General features: G+C 42.0%; 1 protein-coding gene across 2 annotated transcripts in view; it reads right to left on the reverse strand.

Annotated features, from left to right (window-relative positions):
• Positions 1-22625, reverse strand: part of LOC110521118 (steroid hormone receptor ERR2-like) — a 100992-nt gene that overhangs the window by 13339 nt on the left and 65028 nt on the right. For both annotated transcript variants that reach the window (XM_036976345.1, XM_036976344.1), the window contains 2 exons: positions 6630-6743; positions 3229-3390 (listed from right to left, as the gene is read on the reverse strand). In XM_036976345.1, coding sequence (XP_036832240.1) covers positions 3229-3390; positions 6630-6743 — 276 coding nt within the window. The remainder of the gene's footprint in view (positions 1-3228; positions 3391-6629; positions 6744-22625) is intronic.

Below are 22625 nucleotides of genomic sequence, written 5' to 3' on the forward strand. Positions count from 1 at the left end.
TCCTAAGGGCCATCATTGGCCCAATAAAGAGAGAGGTAATGACATGACTGGGCCCATGGTGGAGAGAGAGACATCTCTCCCCCCCTCTCATCTAACAGTGTGGCAGGGTTGTGTGTGAACGAGAGAGGAATCATTAACAGTGAGTGCATGCATATAGTATGATTGTACTGTAAGTGGTGACCGTTCCGTGCAGCTGCACAAATTAACGGTGACCTCTGACCTGTGGCAGCCATGCCAATCATTCTTGCCTGGTTGTCATGACAGCATGTACAGTATAAGTAACAGCCAATCAGTACTCCCCATGACAATGAGTGACAACGCTATGAGGCCTGTGTGTGTGTGTGTGTGTGTGTGTCTACTATTCAAGCTAAGCCGCGTCATCCCCTCAAACCACTGTCCTGATGGATCCTACAAAGTCAAACGGTCTGAGGTCTCACTAACAAACACATGCAACGAGTAGCTTGCATTTTATGTTCGCACATTTTTGCACGTTTGTTCACTCAACTTGAAATGCCGTAAGGTATCACGAGGGGGTGGCCTGGCTGTCTTATAGCACAACATACTTCCAAATATATTTAATTTAAACACCTAAAAATAGATATGTAGCCACAATAGTTAAAGTAGTCGCGGATACAGTACATTCGGAAAGTATTCAGACCCATTCACTTTTTACACAGTCTCTGAATGTCCTTGAGTGGCCCAGCCAGAGTCCGGACTTGAACCCTATCTGACATCTCTGGAGAGACCTGAAAAATAGCTGTGCAGCAACGCTCCCCATCCAACCTGACAGAGCTTGAGAGGATCTGCAGAGAAGAAATGGGAGAAACTCCCCAAAATACAGGTGCGCCAAGCTTGTAGTGTCATACTGAGGCTGTAATCGCGGGCAAAAGGTGCTTCAGCAAAGTACTGATTCAATGCCTGAATACTTATGTAAATGTGATATTTCAATTTTTATACATTTGCAAAAAAATGTATAAAAACCTATTTTTGCTTTGTGATTCTGGGGTATTATGTGTAGATTGAGGAAAAAACAAATCAATAGGTTGGAACGTACCAAAATGTGGAAAAATCAAGGTGTCTGAATACTTTCCGAACGCACTGTTTCAAACTTTTTCCTACATGTGTTTGGGTGCCAGTTAAACTATTTGAAAGAGAGGGTCCTCACTCCTTCTTAGCAGGCTAATAATGGACTGATCATTAGGATGTTAATCATACCTGTTACCTGTCTATTAATGATACCTGTTACCTGTCTGTTAATGATTCCTGTTACCTGTCTGTTAATGATTCCTGTTACCTGTCTGTTAATGATACCTGTTTCCTGTCTGTTAATGAATCCTGTTACCTGTCTGTTAATGATTCCTGTTACCTGTCTATTAATGATACCTGTTACCTGTCTATTAATGATACCTGTTACCTGTCTGTTAATGATTCCTGTTACCTGTCTATTAATGATACCTGTTACCTGTCTGTTAATGATTCCTGTTACCTGTCTGTTAATGATTCCTGTTACCTGTCTGTTAATGATACCTGTTACCTGTCTGTTAATGATTCCTTTTACCTGTCCGTTAATGATACCTGTTACCTGTCTGTTAATGATACCTGTTACCTGTCTGTTAATAATACCTGTTACCTGTCTGTTAATGATACCTGTTACCTGTCTGTTAATGATAGCTGTTACCTGTCTGTTAATGATACCTGCTACCTGTCTATTAATGATACCTGTTACCTGTCTATTAATGATACCTGTTACCTGTCTGTTAATGATACCTGTTACCTGTCTGTTAATGATACCTGTTACCTGTCTGTTAATGATACCTGTCTGTTAATGATACCTGTCTGTTAATGATGCCTGTTACCTGTCTATTAATGATACCTGGTACCTGTCTGTCAATGATACCTGTCTGTTAATGATACCTGTTACCTGTCTATTAATGATACCTGTTACCTGTCTGTTAATGATACCTGTTACTGGTCTGTTAATGATACCTGTTACCTGGCCACCATGAAGTCTAATCTCCCACTGCTGACGATATCTCCCCTGGGTCCACCCTGTAATCTCCCTAATCAGGTTACATCGCCCCTGGGTCCACCCTGTAATCTCCCTAATCAGGATACATCGCCCCTGGGTCCACCCTGTAATCTCCCTAATCAGGTTACATCTCCCCTGGGCCCACCCTGTAATCTCCCCTTGGTCCACCCTGTAATCTCCCCTGGGTCCACCCTGTAATCTCCCTAATCAGGTTACATCTCCCCTGGGTCCACCCTGTAATCTCCCCTGGGTCCACCCTGTAATCTCCTTACATCTCCCCTGGGTCCACCCTGTAATCTCCCTAATCAGGTTACATCTCCCCTGGGTCCACCCTGTAATCTCCCTAATCAGGTTACATCGCCCCTGGGTCCTACATAATCAGCAGATTCCAGTAAACCACAGATTCAGGATCAGCTCACCCTCCCCCAAGACTGAACCTTAATCACTGGGAGGTTATGGTTAGAAACTGACCCAAGAACAGTACTCTCAGGGCAAATAGCTTAGGAGAGATCAACCCAGCGATACCAACAGTAAATGCTCGGAATATCTACAGAGGGATGATATATTTTAAGAGAATTCAAATGATTTATCTTAAGTACATTTTTGTATTTTTCAATTAAGACTCATGAAAACAATGAGATCTAAGAAAGTGTATAACTATTCAGATGTAGGTTTGAGTCGAGAGGAGGAGAGGAACGAGTCCACCAGGAGTACCTCCCTAAATAAACCAATGGTACAGACTGCTCCTTGTGTAATCAGTCTTAAAAGGAAGTAAGAGGATTGTATTTTTAAATTTAAATGGAATACATTGACTAAAGGGAGGTACCCCTACCCCCATCCTCCAACTGCCAAACACGCATGCGCACGGATGCACACACACACACACACACACACACACACACACACACACACACACACACACACACACACACACACACACACACACACACACACACACACACACACACACACGGCTTCAGTTGCTCTCTATTGATTTACATGTGGAGAATATGGAATTGTCTCTCCCCTCCGGGTAGATGTGGAGCAGATGTTCATTATCCTTAGAGGGTGTGTGTGAGAGAGAGAGAGTTAATGAGAGCACTTATTCAAAAGAGTTTTGTGGCTTTAATGTTCCTTTCCTCCAGTTCTACCTGGGATATGTTGGGAGTGCTCTGTGTAGATAATACAGTCCCCTCTACCTGGGATATGTTTGGCCCAGCCGATGATGACCACCAGTTCTCTGTCAGCCAGGTCACACAGAGTGGTCAGGGCCTTGATGTCTCCGTCTGGCATGGTCGGGTCTGGCATGGCATAGATCTTCTCTGGTTCAACCACCAGCAGGTGAGACACGATCTTTGTCACTGGCCGAGAAAGAGAGGGGGGGGGGGGGGGGGGGGGGGTGGGGGGGGGGGGGGGGGGGGGGGGGGGTTGGAGGGAGGGAGGGAGGGAGAGGGAGAGAGGAGGAGAGTTGGAGGGAGAGAGAGAGAGAAAGAGGGGGGAGAGAGAGGGAGGGAGAGAAACAAGACAAGATGTGTGATTAGATGGCTGTGGATGGACAGAGGTTTAGAGTAGATTGCATAGTGAGATGTTAGTGTTGTACAACCCAACGTGCACCATGTTTAGAACCCCGTGTGGTAGAACCCTGAGTGGATCATGTCACATGACCTGGGTTTGTGCCTTTATTTAAAACATATGATTTTAACATTTTTTTTCCCATTGAACATTAAAACCTACAATCTACTTGCAATTGAAGCCGCTCGACATTGACATTACATGGAGTCATCTAGCAGAGACTCCTCCATCCAGAGTGACCAACAGGAGCAACCAGGGTCAACGCCCTGCTCAACGGCACGTCGACAGATATCCCACAAGGTCAAAAATGGGGACCCGATCCAGTGACCTATCAGCCACTGGCCCAAGCTCCCAACCGCCAGGCCACCAACCATCCAGAATCCCCCCCCCCCCAAGACCCCCACTCCCCCAAAGCCCCCCGCCCCCCAAGACCCCCACTCCCCCAAAGCCCCCCGCCCCCCCGCCCCCCCCCCAAGACCCCCACTCCCCCAAAGCCCCCCTCCCCCCAAGACCCCCACTCCCCCAAAGCCCCCCTCCCCCCAAGACCCCCACTCCCCCAAAGACCCCCCGTCCCCCCCAAGACCCCCACTCCCCCAAAGCACCCCTCCCCCAAGACCCCCACTCCCCCAAAGCCCCCCTCCCCTCAAGACCCCCACTCCCCGTCCCCCCCCCTCAAGACCCCCACTCCCCCGTCCCCCCCCTCAAGACCCCCACTCCCCCGTCCCCCCTCCCCTCAAGACCCCCACTCCCCCAAAGCCCCCCTCCCCCCAAGACCCCCACTCCCCCGTCCCCTCCCCTCAAGACCCCCACTCCCCCGTCCCCTCCCCTCAAGACCCCCACTCCCCCGCCCCCCCCCCTCCCCCCAAGACCCCCACTCCCCCGTCCCCCCTCCCCTCAAGACCCCCACTCCCCCAAAGCCCCCCTCCCCCCAAGACCCCCACTCCCCCGTCCCCTCCCCTCAAGACCCCCACTCCCCCGTCCCCCCGCCCCCCCGCCCCCCCTCCCCCCAAGACCCCCACTCCCCCAAAGCCCCCCTCCCCTCAAGACCCCCACTCCCCCGTCCCCCGATGCACCAACAAAATAAACAAAAGAGAAAAACAAAGGAAAACAGAAAAACGCTAAAAAACAAAAGACATCATTGACAACAAAGATCATAACAGCAAGACCAACTGGATACTTATGAGGATACTTAATAGTATGGCACTATTTGTGTGTGTGTATTTAAATGACTGTATAAACACCTGCACGGCATCAGCCTCAGGCAATAGAGACAACGTTGCCCCTCAGTGTCATTGAAGCTTCATTTTTGTTTTGACATTCTTTTTTTGACTTTTATCTTCGACCGTCATTCTATCCCCCCGCCCATTAACGCCACATCCCAACCCTCAGCCCATTCCACCGATCTCTGCTGGCCACCCTCTTCAGGTTTCTAAGTATCATGTCTCTTTTGAACAGTTACATTGTTTTTTGATATTTTTTTACACCTTTATTTAACGAGGCAAGTCAGTTTAAGAACAAATTCTTATTTACAATGACGGCCTAGAAACAGTGGGTTAAACTGCCTTGTTCAGGGGTAGAACGACAGATTTGTACCATGTCAGCTCGGGGATTCGATCTTGCAACCTTTCGCTTACAAGTCCAACACTCTAACCTGCCGCCCATCTATTCTGCGATGTTTAACATACAACTTGAATCTGTCTAATTGAACAGAATCCACAGATTGAGAGTTGAAGATAAATACATGTATTAAAAGTATTAGTAATTGACTGACCCGGTCTCTCCAGATCTCCTAACAGTACTATTTCTTGGGTCAATTTTAGATCAATGCTATGCATTTTCAGCCATTCCTGAACCTGAGACCAGAAACAGGCTACCTGAGGGCAACACCAACATAAATGGTCTATGGATTCTGTATCCTCACAACAAAAATCTGCAGAGTTTTGATGATTTTATGCCCCAAATATTCAACCTTTTGTTGGTGGCAATAATTCTGCACAGTAAAAGCACAAAGTCCTGAAACTGGAGTTGTTTTATATATCAACTGATACACCCTGTTCCATGGAATCGGTAAATCTAAAATCTCTTCCCAACTATTTTGCAATCTGTATGGCACAGTTGTCAACATCCTGGTCCTCAAATGAAACGGGTCTACTTTCCTATTTATGTCATTTTTATTCCTATGCCAGTTTGTTATCCTATAGTTCCCTACCTCCTCCCGCTGCCACCTGCCTCCTCAATCTTGGATTGAGCAGACCTTCCCATACAATTCTGATAACTCCATGATAAACAACTCTACTACTCTATTTAAAAATGTCATTTAAAAAACAAAATAGCCTTTTCAAACTTTCTATAAAACAGGTATATTGTCAACCAGCACATTTGAGTTCAGCCATAATATTTGTTGTATCTTTTCAGGGGGATGAAATTAGATTTGTAACCAGCTCTGCAAAATGCTTGTTTGAAAAAGAGAGAGATACTTTGAAAAAGGTTTCATTTTCAATTAATGGAAAATGAGACAATCTGCACAAAGACAAAGAGGCCATTTTTAAACAATGGATTTCCTTAGTAATCTACTGGAGAACCATTCTGGGTTCAAAACTTTTGTATCAATGAAGCTTTTAGAGAGAGGTTAATGGGATTTTATATTTAATCGTCTCAACCCACCCAGTTCATATTCATTATATAGACAGGCATGCATTTATCTTGTCTGGTTTAGCATTCCAGATAAAGCTACATATTTTTTTTGCTCATATGATTTGAAAAAGGAATCATTAAATTATTATTATTTATTTATTTAAACGTTTAAATCTTACTTCCCAATAGTCTTTTTTTTTATGTCAGATGGCCGAGCACCATCGTCAGACAAATGCTGTAATTAGAATTTCTGGAAAAGGCTTAAAAAAATAAAAAAAGGTAAATAATAAAATATAATAAAAAGCTTACAACGCAGGTCATGTGACATGAAACACCAATACACAGGGCCCTAAGTATAATACAGGCAGAAAGGGTCACTGTTGTCGTGACTCACACGGCTTTTTGGCAGGAGGGGGGAGTGTCAGGCCTAGATAGGCTCCGTTCTCCGTGTCCCCCATTCTCCTCTTGTACTTCTGTCTTCCGCCCCTCACGCGATCCAGACGCACACCTGGAAATAAACCACGGGACAACAAGATCACGTTCCCAACAACACATGAGATTCGTGATTTATCGCAACAAACAAAAATTGACAAAGATGATAATATAATACACCAGATGAAGTAGTAGTATGTACACAGATCATATTATGTTGGGGTAGTTAGACTACATACTGTAATGTGTACTGATAGTGTTATGTTGCTGTAAAGTCAAGCCTCTGAACCCATCAATGAGAGCGTTATAAAGCTCTGTCTGTCAATGTGTTTTTCCTTTGATGATGGCCAGCAGAGACCAGAGGGCTGCTTCCACTGAGCTGCATCAGTCAATGATTGGCAATGCATGGTAATCCTGTTCATCACTTCACTGGCTTCCTATCCTTCTTCTGTCCCTCTGTCAGCTAGACTGGGCCACCACCAATATGACTCACAAACTCACTACCAAACACTCACTACTCACAAACTCAATACCACACACACAGTTACTACATTACACACTCACTACTCACAAACTCACTACTCACAAACTCAATACCACACACACAGTCACTACTCACAAACTCAATACCAAACACTCACTACTCACAAACTCACTACCAAACACTCACTACTTACAAACTCAATACCACACACACAGTCACTACTCACAAACTCACTACCAAACACTCACTACACAAACTCACTACCAAACACTCACTACTCACAAACTCAATACCACACACTCACTACTCACAAACTCAATACCACACACACACTCACTACTCAGAAACTCACTACCCACAAACTCACTACCTACAAACTCACTACCAAACACTCACTACTCACAAACTCACTACCACACACTCACTACACAAACTCACTACCCACAAACTCACTACCCACAAACTCACTACCCACAAACTCACTACCAAACACTCACTACTCACAAACTCACTACCACACACACACTCACTACTCACAAACTCACAACCAAACACTCACTACTCACAAACTCAATACCAAACACTCACTACTCACAAACTCAATACCACACACACAGTCACTACACTACACACTCACTACTCACAAACTCACTACCAAACACTCACTACTCACAAACTCAATACCAAACACTCACTACTCACAAACTCAATACCAAACACTCACTACTCACAAACTCAATACCACACACACAGTCACTACTCACAAACTCACTACCAAACACTCACTACACACACACTCACTACTCACAAACTCAATACCAAACACTCACTACTCACAAACTCAATACCAAACACTCACTACTCACAAACTCAATACCACACACACAGTCACTACATTACACACTCACTACTCACAAACTCACTGGGTCAGAATGAGTCAGAGTAATTTGGTGGGTATTGTTAAAATGGGTAATCGATCACATGATAGAGGAGGTTAGTCATCTAGGTTTTGTACTCATTTTACAATTTTTTGAACAAGCTTGATAATATCTTGCAACAACAAATAAACACACCGTCTGAAGCTCTTAGTCTCCGTCTCATCTCATCCTAAACCAGTCTAGCAGGAACCACACAGAGTCCTGGTAGGTTCCAGAACCAGTCTAGCAGGTACCACACAGAGTCCTGGTAGGTTCCTAAACCAGTCTAGCAAGAAGCACACAGAGTCCTGGTAGGTTCCAGAACCAGTCTAGCAGGTACCACACAGAGTCCTGGTAGGTTCCTAAACCAGTCTAGCAAGAACCACACAGAGTCCTGGTAGGTTCCAGAACCAGTCTATCAGGAACCACACAGAGTCCTGGTAGGTTCCAGAACCAGTCTAGCAGGAACCACACAGAGTCCTGGTAGGTTCCAGAACCAGTCTAGCAGGTACCACACAGAGTCCTGGTAGGTTCCAGAACCAGTCTAGCAGGAACCACACAGAGGCCTGGTAGGTTCCAGAACCAGTCTAGCAGGTACCACACAGAGGCCTGGTAGGTTCCAGAACCAGTCTAGCAGGAACCACACAGAGTCCTGGTAGGTTCCAGAACCAGTCTAGCAGGAACCACACAGAGTCCTGGTAGGTTCCTGAACCAGTCTAGCAGGAACCACACAGAGTCCTGGTAGGTTCCAGAACCAGTCTAGGAGGAACCACACACAGTCCTGGTAGGTTCCAGAACCAGTCTAGCAGGAACCACACAGAGTCCTGGTAGGTTCCAGAACCAGTCTAGCGGGAACCACACAGGTTCCAGAACCAGTCTAGCAGGAACCACACAGAGTCCTGGTAGGTTCCAGAACCAGTCTAGCAGGAACCACACAGAGTCCTGGTAGGTTCCAGAACCAGTCTAGCAGGTACCACACAGAGTCCTGGTAGGTTCCAGAACCAGTCTAGCAGGAACCACACAGAGGCCTGGTAGGTTCCAGAACCAGTCTAGCAGGTACCACACAGAGGCCTGGTAGGTTCCAGAACCAGTCTAGCAGGAACCACACAGAGTCCTGGTAGGTTCCAGAACCAGTCTAGCAGGAACCACACAGAGTCCTGGTAGGTTCCAGAACCAGTCTAGCAGGAACCACACAGAGTCCTGGTAGGTTCCAGAACCAGTCTAGCAGGAACCACACACAGTCCTGGTAGGTTCCAGAACCAGTTTAGCAGGAACCACACAGAGTCCTGGTAGGTTCCAGAACCAGTCTAGCGGGAACCACACAGGTTCCAGAACCAGTCTAGCAGGAACCACACACAGTCCTGGTAGGTTCCAGAACCAGTCTAGCAGGAACCACACAGTCCTGGTAGGTTCCAGAACCAGTCTAGCAGGAACCACACAGAGTCCTGGTAGGTTCCAGAACCAGTCTAGCAGGAACCACACAGAGTCCTGGTAGGTTCCAGAACCAGTCTAGCAGGAACCACACAGAGTCCTGGTAGGTTCCAGAACCAGTCTAGCAGGAATCACACAGAGTCCTGGTAGGTTCCAGAACCAGTCTAGCAGGAACCACACAGAGTCCTGGTAGGTTCCAGAACCAGTCTAGCAGGAACCACACAGAGTCCTGGTAGGTTCCAGAACCAGTCTAGCAGGAACCACACAGTCCTGGTAGGTTCCAGAACCAGTCTAGCAGGAACCACACAGAGTCCTGGTAGGTTCCAGAACCAGTCTAGCAGGAACCACACAGAGTCCTGGTAGGTTCCAGAACCAGTCTAGCAGGAACCACACAGAGTCCTGGTAGGTTCCAGAACCAGTCTAGCAGGAACCACACAGGTTCCAGAACCATAGATTTGGAACACTGTAGCTTTTGCATTATGATGCTTGTGAGACACTACAACATTCTATGGCAGCCATGTTAGATCCCCATTAACATTACATAAATACATGTTCAACAACGTTCTGTAACTGAATGTCTACAATTAGAACAATATTTTAAAAAAAAGATGGTTAAAGACATGGTCTAAAGACATGGTTCTGGTAGGTACTACAGCCCATACAGTATGCGTCCTTACCTGGTGTCAAGACATTGTTGACCATTTGTCTTCATAAGTCAATAAAAAGGCTAAACATGTCCATTTAACCCCGACACAGATATACCGTAAACTTACCTGACACTTCAGGAAAAAAACATGTATTTTTCTTTGCCAATTATTAAACACGGCAGAGTTCCTTTTTTAAAATTGTCAAAGTGGCTTTTCTAACTACGTTACTGGTTTTCCTGACAAGTAATTTAGCTAACCGTAATAAGGTTTATGGTATTGTGATCGTTCAGTTATATTTTTCCAATCACACGGGGAGAACGAAAACATTGAACTAGTAAAACAAGTTAGCTGTACCTAGGATGATATTGATATAACTTTTGTTTCACTGGATATGGAGCAATGAAAGCTTTCCGTACGAAAGGTATAAAACACCTTCCTTCTCACCTTAAACCTTGTATGCACAGACGGGCCGGGCAAACAGCGTTTCAGTGGAAGTCGAATTAAGTTGTGGGATTTTTGTATCAATTCTTTGATTCCCTTTTAGAAACAAAAGGGGTTTAAGGTTCCGTCTTTCAATTTCCTGATGACACCACCAACTATCCACTAACCTAATTACCCACGATTCTCCGGGGGTGGGGGGACCGGTTGGTTCTTCCCAGCAAACATTCTGTGATGCCTGGAAGGTCTGGGCTAAATCGAGATCTACCCCCGCCTCCGGACTAATGGAGCTTTCCATTTGTTCGTCTTAATCAATAAGGATGGTAAATAGACGTCTCCTTCTTTCCTTCTTGTTCTTTGAAGAAGAGATGTGTTGTTAATTAGTAGGGCTGGTAATGTCTGGGAGTTTTAAACAAACCACTCAGAGATGTGTTGTTAATTAGTAGGGCTGGTAATGTCTGGGAGTTTTAAACAAACCACTCAGAGATGTGTTGTTAATTAGTAGGGCTGGTAATGTCTGGGAGTTTTAAACAAACCATTCTGAGATGTGTTGTTAATTCAGTAGGGCTGGTATTGTCTGGGAGTTTTTTTAACAAACCACTCAGAGATGTGTTGTTAATTCAGTAGGGCTGGTATTGTCTGGGAGTTTTTTAACAAACCGTTCAGAGATGTGTTGTTAATTAGTAGGGCTGGTGATGTCTGTTCAGTGTGTTCTTGTTTGCTCCATTACTCCAGCTAAATTGGGACTGAGGTTTCATTTAGAAAATACTATTTCAGGATACTATCTGGGGTACTTTGCTAAATGACCACATCGTTATTGACCTATAAACTATTGAGTAAAAAGGGTTGCGGCCAATAGGGTTTAAATAAGGTCATTTCATGGAACGATTAAACAGAGGAGTGTATCTAGAAACGTGTATCCAGAAAAGTGTATCTAGAAACGTGTATCTAGAAACGTGTATCTAGAAACGTGTATCTAGAAGCATGTATCTAGAAACGTGTATCTAGAAACGTGTATCTAGAAACGTGTATCTAGAAACGTCCAGAGACGTGTTGCAAAGTTGATATTTTACCCTGTGAGCCTGATAGGTACAGATCTACCCCCCTTTTCACGCCTGATAGGTACAGATCTACCCCCCTTTTCACGCCTGATAGGTACAGATCTACCCCCCTTTTCACGCCTGATAGGTACAGATCTACTCCCCTTTTCACGCCTGATAGGTACAGATCTACCCCCCTTTTCACGCATGAATGCTCTCTCTATCTCTGTCTCTCTCTCTCTCTCACTCACACACACACACACACACACACACACACACACACACACACACACACACACACACACACACACACACACACACACACACACACACACACACACACACACAGAAACACACACAGAAACACACACACACAGAAGCACAAACACAGAAGCACAAACAAACACATGCTCTGGGCCCAGTCAGAATCATGTGACAGGAACTGGACCGTCCAACAGGTCCATAATTAGTAGGCCCTGACAGGAATGAAGAGCTTGGCGCTAACCACCTTCCGTGGAGGCCAGAGAGCAAGGAGAGAGTGTAGTCAAGTTGGTGTGTGTGTATATGCGTGTGGAGCCTGATTGTAGTTTGGCTGGATTATGTCCTCTGTCATGTGACAGGGTCCTGTACTGAGAACCTCCTCTGTCATGTGACAGGGTCCTGTACTGAGAACCTCCTCTGTCATGTGACAGGGTCCTGTACTGAGAACCGCCTCTGTCATGTGACAGGGTCCTGTACTGAGAACCGCCTCTGTCATGTGACAGGGTCCTGTACTGAGAACCGCCTCTGTCATGTGACAGGGTCCTGTACTGAGAACCTCCTCTGTCATGTGACAGGGTCCTGTACTGAGAACCTCCTTTGTCATGTGACAGGGTCCTGTACTGAGAACCTCCTCTATCATGTGACAGGGTCCTGTACTGAGAACCGCCTCTGTCATGTGACAGGGTCCTGTACTGAGAACCTCCTCTGTCATGTGACAGGGTCCTGTACTGAGAACCGCCTCTGTCATGTGACAGGGTCCTGTACTGAGAACCGCCTCTGTCATGTCACAGGGTTCTGTACTGAGAACCTCCTCTGGATGTGACCCTGGCTGAGGGACGTGTGTGTGTGTCATCTCTGTGGTTGTGACACCCCTCTCCACGCATTCCTACACCTTAGACCTGTAGCCCATTTAGGCTCAGACAACATAGTCCAGTTGGACTCAGTACCATAGTTGGACTCAGTTCTGTAAAGTCAGGGTTAGGAGCTCAGATCATCTTTTAAGCATTTAGCAACATCTTATGGTTATGGAGTCTAATGAAGTATGAATACCAAGGAGGGGGGAGAGAGGTGAGAGAAGGAAGGTGGGGATAGGAGAGGGGAGAGAGGGGAGGTGGGGGGTGAGAGGGGAGAGAGGGGAGGTGGGGATAGGAGAGGGGAGGTGGGGGGGTGAGAGGGGAGGTAGGGATAGGAGAGGGGAGTTGGGGGGTGAGAGGGGAGAGAGGGGGTGATAGGGGAGAGAGGGGGGTGAGAGGGGAGAGAGGGAAGGTGGGGATAGGAGAGGGGAGGTGGGGATAGGAGAGGGGAGGTGGGGGGTGAGAGGGGAGGTGGAGGGTGAGAGGGGAGAGAGGAGGGTAATAGGGGAGAGAGGGGAGGTGGGGGTGAGAGGGGAGAGAGTGGGGTGATAGGGGAGAGAGGGGAGGTGGGGGGTGATAGGGGAGAGAGGGGAGGTGGGGGAGAGAGGGGAGGTGGGGGGTGATAGGGGAGAGAGGGGAGGTGGGGGAGAGAGGGGAGGTGGGGGGTGATAGGGGAGAGAGGGGAGGTGGGGGAGAGAGGGGAGGTGGGGAGAGAGGGGAGAGAGGGGAGGTGGGGGGTGATAGGGGAGAGAGGGGAGGTGGGGGGTGATAGGGGAGATGGGGGGAGGTAGGGGGTGAGAGGGGAGAGAGGGGAGGTGGGAGGTGAGGGGAGAGAGGGGAGGTGGGGGTGAGAGAGGGGAGGTGGGGGTGAGAGGGGAGAGAGGGGAGGTGGGGGAGGTGGGGGAGAGAGGGGAGGTGGGGGTGAGAGGGGAGAGAGGGGAGGTGGGGGTGAGAGAGGGGAGGTGGGGGTGAGAGGGGAGAGAGGGGAGGTGGGGGGTGAGAGGGGAGAGAGGGGAGGTGGGGGGTGAGAGGGGAGATGGGGGAAGGTGGGAGGGGCATAGCGATGAGCTCAGCTAAGTCTATGTGTGATGTGTTCATATAGAACCATCTTTAGGTCATTGGTCCCCTGCCTTCCCTTTCAGCTCAAAACAATATGTGTGTGTGCGTGCGTGCGCGTGCGTGTGTGTGCGTGTGTGTGTGCATCGGAAAGGGCACTATTTTGAGTCTCTCACCTGTCAGGCTGCTGGGGGCTACTTGTTTCTAGGGAACGTGTCAGAATGGGTGGGAAGGCTGGCAGGGTCAGAGGGAGCTTAAAGGAGCCAGACAGATGAGGAGCGTAGACCCCATTTCCATCCATCGTCCTGGCCTGCATGACAGTCAATGGCTTCGTTTCAAATGGGCCCTGCTCAAATGTAATGCATTATATAGGGAATAGGCTGTCATTATATAGAGAATAGGTTGTCATTATATAGAGAATAGGTTGTCATTATATAGAGAATAGGTTGTCATTATATAGGGAATAGGTTGTCATTATATAGAGAATAAGTACTATTATATAGAGAATAGGTTGTCATTATATAGAGAATAGGTTGTCATTATATAGGGAATAGGATGTCATTATATAGGGAATAGGTTGTCATTATATAGGGAATAGGTTGTCATTATATAGAGAATAGGTTGTCATTATATAGAGAATAGGTTGTCATTATATAGAGAATAGGTTGTCATTATATAGGGAATAGGTTGTCATTATATAGAGAATAAGTACTATTATATAGGGAATAGGCTGTCATTATATAGAGAATAGGTTGTCATTATATAGGGAATAGGTTGTCATTATATAGAGAATAAGTACTATTATATAGGGAATAGGTTGTCATTATATAGAGAATAGGTTGTCATTCTATAGGGAACAGGTTGTCATTATATAGGGAATAGGTTGTCATTCTATAGGGAACAGGTTGTCATTATATAGGGAATAGGTTGTCATTCTATAGGGAATAAGTACTATTATATAGGGAACAGGTTGTCATTATATAGAGAATAGGTTGTCATTCTATAGGGAACAGGTTGTCATTATATAGGGAATAGGTTGTCATTATATAGAGAATAGGTTGTCATTATATAGGGAATAGGTTGTCATTCTATAGGGAACAGGTTGTCATTATATAGAGAATAGGTTGTTATTATATAGAGAATAGGTTGTCATTCTATAGGGAATAGGTTGTCATTATATAGGGAATAGGTTGTCATTATATAGGGAATAGGTTGTCATTATATAGGGAATAGGTTGTCATTATATAGGGAATAGGTTGTCATTATATAGAGAATAGGTTGTCATTATATAGAGAATAAGTACTATTATATAGGGAATAGGTTGTCATTATATAGGGAATAGGTTGTCATTATATAGGGAATAAGTTGTCATTATATAGGGAATAGGTTGTCATTATATAGGGAATAGGTTGTCATTATATAGGGAATAGGTTGTCATTATATAGGGAATAGGTTGTCATTATATAGAGAATAGGTTGTCATTCTATAGAGAATAGGTTGTCATTATACAGGGAATAGGTTGTCATTATATAGGGAATAGGTTGTCATTATATAGGGAATAGGTTGTCATTATATAGGGAATAGGTTGTCATTATATAGAGAATAGGTTGTCATTATATAGAGAATAGGTTGTCATTATATAGGGAATAGGTTGTCATTATATAGGGAATAGGTTGTCATTATATAGAGAATAGGTTGTCATTCTATAGGGAATAAGTTGTCATTATATAGGGAATAGGTTGTCATTATATAGAGAATAGGTTGTCATTATATAGGGAATAAGTACTATTATATAGGGAATAGGTTGTCATTATATAGGGAATAGGCTGTCATTATATAGGGAATAAGTTGTCATTATATAGGGAATAGGTTGTCATTATATAGAGAATAGGTTGTCATTATATAGGGAATAAGTACTATTATATAGGGAATAGGTTGTCATTATATAGGGAATAAGTACTATTATATAGGGAATAGGTGGTCATTATATAGAGAATAGGTTGTCATTATATAGAGAATAGGTTGTCATTATATAGGGAATAAGTACTATTATATAGGGAATAGGTTGTCATTATATAGGGAATAAGTACTATTATATAGGGAATAGGTGGTCATTATATAGAGAATAGGTTGTCATTATATAGAGAATAGGTTGTCATTATATAGGGAATAGGTTGTCATTATATAGGGAATAGGTTGTCATTATATAGGGAATAAGTACTATTATATAGGGAATAGGTTGTCATTATATAGAGAATAGGTTGTCATTATATAGGGAATAGGCTGTCATTATATAGGGAATAGGTTGTCATTATATAGGGAATAGGTTGTCATTATATAGGGAATAGGTTGTCATTATATAGGGAATAGGTTGTCATTATATAGAGAATAAGTACTATTATATAGGGAATAGGTTGTCATTATATAGAGAATAAGTACTATTATATAGGGAATAGGTTGTCATTATATAGAGAATAGGTTGTCATTATATAGGGAATAGGTTGTCATTATATAGGGAATAGGTTGTCATTATATAGGGAATAGGTTGTCATTATATAGAGAATAGGTTGTCATTATATAGAGAATAGGTTGTCATTATATAGGGAATAGGTGGTCATTATATAGAGAATAGGTTGTCATTATATAGGGAATAGAATAGGTTGTCATTATATAGAGAATAGAATAGGTTGTCATTATATAGGTAATAGGTTGTCATTATATAGAGAATAGGTTGTCATTATATAGAGAATAGGTTGTCATTATATAGAGAATAAGTACTATTATATAGAGAATAGGTTGTCATTATATAGAGAATAGGTTGTCATTATATAGGGAATAGGCTGTCATTATATAGGGAATAGGTTGTCATTATATAGGGAATAGGCTGTCATTATATAGAGAATAGGTTGTCATTATATAGAGAATAGGTTGTCATTATATAGAGAATAGGTTGTCATTATATAGGGAATAAGTACTATTATATAGGGAATAGGTGGTCATTATATAGAGAATAGGTTGTCATTATATAGAGAATAGGTTGTCATTATATAGGGAATAAGTACTATTATATAGGGAATAGGTTGTCATTATATAGGGAATAAGTACTATTATATAGGGAATAGGTGGTCATTATATAGAGAATAGGCTGTCATTATATAGAGAATAGGTTGTCATTATATAGGGAACAGGTTGTCATTATATAGGGAATAGGTTGTCATTATATAGGGAATAGGCTGTCATTATATAGGGAATAGGTTGTCATTATATAGGGAATAGGCTGTCATTATATAGGGAATAGGTTGTCATTATATAGGGAATAGGTTGTCATTATATAGGGAATAGGCTGTCATTATATAGGGAATAGGATGTCATTATATAGGGAATAGGTTGTCATTATATAGAGAATAGGTTGTCATTATATAGAGAATAGGTTGTCATTATATAGAGAATAGGATGTCATTATATAGAGAATAGGCTGTCATTATATAGGGAATAGGCTGTCATTATATAGAGAATAGAATAGGTTGTCATTATATAGGGAATAGAATAGGTTGTCATTATATAGAGAATAGGTTGTCATTATATAGAGAATAGGTTGTCATTATATAGAGAATAGAATAGGTTGTCATTATATAGGGAATAGGATGTCATTATATAGGGAATAGGTTGTCATTATATAGAGAATAGAATAGGTTGTCATTATATAGGGAATAGGTTGTCATTATATAGAGAATAGGTGGTCATTATATAGAGAATAGAATAGGTTGTCATTATATAGAGAATAGGTTGTCATTATATAGAGAATAGAATAGGTTGTCATTATATAGGGAATAGGTTGTCATTATATAGAGAATAGGTGGTCATTATATAGAGAATAGGTTGTCATTATATAGAGAATAGGTTGTCATTATATAGGGAATAGGATGTCATTATATAGGGAATAGGTTGTCATTATATAGAGAATAGAATAGGTTGTCATTATATAGGGAATAGGATGTCATTATATAGGGAATAGGTTGTCATTATATAGAGAATAGGTTGTCATTATATAGGGAATAGGTTGTCATTATATAGAGAATAGGTGGTCATTATATAGAGAATAGGTTGTCATTATATAGGGAATAGGTTGTCATTATATAGAGAATAGAATAGGTTGTCATTATATAGGGAATAGGTTGTCATTATATAGAGAATAGAATAGGTTGTCATTATATAGGGAATAGGTTGTCATTATATAGAGAATAGGTTGTCATTATATAGGGAATAGGTTGTCATTATATAGAGAATAGAATAGGTTGTCATTATATAGAGAATAGGTTGTCATTATATAGAGAATAGAATAGGTTGTCATTATATAGGGAATAGGTTGTCATTATATAGAGAATAGAATAGGTTGTCATTATATAGAGAATAGGTTGTCATTATATAGAGAATAGAATAGGTTGTCATTATATAGGGAATAGTTTGTCATTATATAGAGAATAGGTTGTCATTATATAGAGAATAGGTTGTCATTATATAGGGAATAGGTTGTCATTATATAGGGAATAGGTTGTCATTATATAGAGAATAGAATAGGTTGTCATTATTTAGGGAATAGGTTGTCATTATATAGAGAATAGGTTGTCATTATATAGAGAATAGGTTGTCATTATATAGGGAATAGGCTGTCATTATATAGAGAATAGGCTGTCATTATATAGGGAATAGGTTGTCATTATATAGAGAATAGGTTGTCATTATATAGAGAATAGAATAGGTTGTCATTATTTAGGGAATAGGTTGTCATTATATAGAGAATAGGTTGTCATTATATAGAGAATAGGTTGTCATTATATAGGGAATAGGCTGTCATTATATAGAGAATAGGCTGTCATTATATAGGGAATAGGTTGTCATTATATAGGGAATAGGTGGTCATTATATAGAGAATAGGTTGTCATTATATAGAGAATAGGTTGTCATTATATAGAGAATAGAATAGGTTGTCATTATATAGGGAATAGTTTGTCATTATATAGAGAATAGGTTGTCATTATATAGAGAATAGGTGGTCATTATATAGAGAATAGGTTGTCATTATATAGAGAATAGGTTGTCATTATATAGGGAATAGGTGGTCATTATATAGGGAATAGGTTGTCATTATATAGAGAATAGGTTGTCATTATATAGGGAATAGGTTGTCATTATATAGGGAATAGGTTGTCATTATATAGAGAATAGGTTGTCATTATATAGAGAATAGGTTGTCATTATATAGGGAATAAGTACTATTATATAGGGAATAGGTTGTCATTATATAGAGAATAGAATAGGTTGTCATTATATAGGGAATAGGCTGTCATTATATAGGGAATAGGTTGTCATTATATAGAGAATAGGATGTCATTATATAGAGAATAGAATAGGTTGTCATTATATAGAGAATAGAATAGGTTGTCATTATATAGGGAATAGGCTGTCATTATATAGGGAATAGGTTGTCATTATATAGAGAATAGGTTGTCATTATATAGGGAATAGGTTGTCATTATATAGGGAATAGGTGGTCATTATATAGGGAATAGGTTGTCATTATATAGAGAATAGGTTGTCATTATATAGGGAATAGGTTGTCATTATATAGAGAATAAGTACTATTATATAGGGAATAGGTTGTCATTATATAGAGAATAGAATAGGTTGTCATTATATAGGGAATAGGCTGTCATTATATAGGGAATAGGTTGTCATTATATAGAGAATAGGATGTCATTATATAGAGAATAGAATAGGTTGTCATTATATAGGGAATAGGATGTCATTATATAGAGAATAGAATAGGTTGTCATTATATAGGGAATAGGCTGTCATTATATAGGGAATAGGCTGTCATTATATAGAGAATAGGTTGTCATTATATAGAGAATAGGTTGTCATTATATAGAGAATAGGTTGTCATTATATAGGGAATAGGTTGTCATTATATAGGGAATAGGATGTCATTATATAGAGAATAGAATAGGTTGTCATTATATAGGGAATAGGATGTCATTATATAGAGAATAGAATAGGTTGTCATTATATAGGGAATAGGATGTCATTATATAGAGAATAGAATAGGTTGTCATTATATAGGGAATAGGTTGTCATTATATAGGGAATAGGATGTCATTATATAGAGAATAGAATAGGTTGTCATTATATAGGGAATAGGATGTCATTATATAGAGAATAGAATAGGTTGTCATTCTATAGGGAATAGGTTGTCATTATACAGGGAATAGGTTGTCATTATATAGAGAATAGGTTGTCATTATATAGGGAATAAGTACTATTATATAGGGAATAGGTGGTCATTATATAGGGAATAGGTTGTCATTATATAGGGAATAGGTTGTCATTATATAGGGAATAGGATGTCATTATATAGGGAATAGAATAGGTTGTCATTATATAGGGAATAGGCTGTCATTATATAGGGAATAGGTTGTCATTATATAGGGAACAGGTTGTCATTATATAGGGAATAGGTTGTCATTATATAGGGAATAGGTTGTCATTATATAGGGAATAGGTTGTCATTATATAGAGAATAGGTTGTCAATATATAGGGAATAGGCTGTCATTATATAGGGAATAGGTGGTCATTATATAGGGAATAGGTTGTCATTATATAGAGAATAGGTTGTCATTATATAGGGAACAGGTTGTCATTATATAGGGAATAGGTTGTCATTATATAGGGAATAGGTTGTCATTATTTAGGGAATAGGTGGTCATTATATAGAGAATAAGTACTATTATATAGGGAATAGGCTGTCATTATATAGAGAATAGGTTGTCATTATATAGGGAATAGGCTGTCATTATATAGGGAATAGGCTGTCATTATACAGGGAATAGGTTGTCATTATATAGGGAATAGGTTGTCATTATATAGAGAATAAGTACTATTATATAGGGAATAGGCTGTCATTATATAGAGAATAGGTTGTCATTATATAGGGAATAGGCTGTCATTATATAGGGAATAGGTTGTCATTATATAGGGAATAGGTTGTCATTATATAGAGAATAAGTACTATTATATAGGGAATAGGCTGTCATTATATAGAGAATAGGTTGTCATTATATAGGGAATAGGCTGTCATTATATAGGGAATAGGCTGTCATTATATAGGGAATAGGTTGTCATTATATAGGGAATAGGTGGTCATTATATAGGGAACAGGTTGTCATTATATAGGGAATAGGTTGTCATTATATAGGGAATAAGTACTATTATATAGGGAATAGAATAGGTTGTCATTATATAGGGAATAGGTTGTCATTATATAGGGAATAGGTTGTCATTATATAGGGAATAAGTACTATTACATAGGGAATAGGTTGTCATTATAGAGAGAATAAGTACTATTATATAGAGAATAGGTTGTCATTATATAGAGAATAGGTTGTCATTTGTGACACAGACCCACTACCCTGTCAACATCAGATCAACCAAAGCGTGTGACAGCATCTGTTTAATCCCAGGGGGCTGGAGGGAGGGGAGGTGAGCGAGGGACGAGATGGCCTCCCACCTGCTTCCCCAAACAGGCAAGACAAAGCCAGAGTTGTTCTCCCACGACAATTCTGACAACCTTGTTTTACACTTCAGGTCCCACTCTCCATGTCCAGATGGAGCATTACCGCGTGTGTGTTCACACTGCCAGGGTGTGTGTGTGTGTGTGTGCGTGCGTGCGTGCGTGGTGTTCACAGTCATGGTGTTGAGAACTGGTTTTCAGTGTGATTGCGTGCTTGTATGTGTGTGTGTGTGTGTCTGTGTGTGTAAAGGGGTCAACACCTCCCTAAATCCCAGTCTTCAGAGGAACACATGTTAGCTGCTGTGTCTGATCTATCACCTGTCACTGCAGTGAGGACAGGCCCAACCAGGCTGTGTGTGTGTGTGTGTGTGTGTGTGTGTGTGTGTGACAGGCCAAGTGCATGGTCGTTCAACACCCCTAAAGGCCACATAGATGCTGACCACTGTGCTGACGGACAGGCAGGTCTGTCTGTCCGTCCGTCTGTCTGTCTGTCGACCAATGGGAAGTAGTAGCCTCGTCTGGGTTTTTTTTCACACTCCTGCTATGAGTGTGCAGCTGTGAGTCGGAGCTTACAAGCTAACTCTAAACTGCTTTTTATTTTGCTATAACAAAAAAAAAGTATTTCAGTGATCGGGCTAAAGTAAAGGAAGATATCAACATAGCTTGTTATCAGGAAGTGGGATTCAGAAACATTTGGGTGGATGTGGTGTAGGAGATCACAGACTCGTGCAGAGACAGCATCAATGATTCTACAGCACACGATCTCACTGTATTGGTTCATCTATCGATCAGGAACAGGCTTGACAGAGTCTGGATATTGGATATTACTTTAATAACCTTCTGTGTTTCTGGCTGGAGGGAGAGAGAGAAAGAAAGAGAGGGAGAGAGAGAGAGAGAGAGAGAGAGAGAGAGAGAGAGAGAGAGAGAGAGATGGGGAGAGAGAGAGAGAGATGGGGAGAGAGAGAGAGAGAAAAAAAAAGAAAGAGGGAGAGAGAGATAGAGAGAGACAGAGAGAGAGAGAGAGAGGGAGAGAGAGAGAGATGGGGGAGAGAGAGAGAGATGGGGGAGAGAGAGAGAGAGAGAGAGAGAGATGGGGGAGAGAGAGAGAGAGAGAGAGATGGGGGAGAGAGAGAGAGAGAGATGGGGGAGAGAGAGAGAGAGATGGGGGGAGAGAGAGAGCGAGATGGGGAGAGAGAGAGAGAGAAAGAAAGAAAGAGAGGGAGAGAGAGAGACAGAGAGACAGAGAGACAGAGAGAGATGGG

Source organism: Oncorhynchus mykiss, chromosome 4 (genome assembly GCF_013265735.2).
Source record: "Oncorhynchus mykiss isolate Arlee chromosome 4, USDA_OmykA_1.1, whole genome shotgun sequence".
Taxonomy (NCBI): domain Eukaryota; kingdom Metazoa; phylum Chordata; class Actinopteri; order Salmoniformes; family Salmonidae; genus Oncorhynchus; species Oncorhynchus mykiss.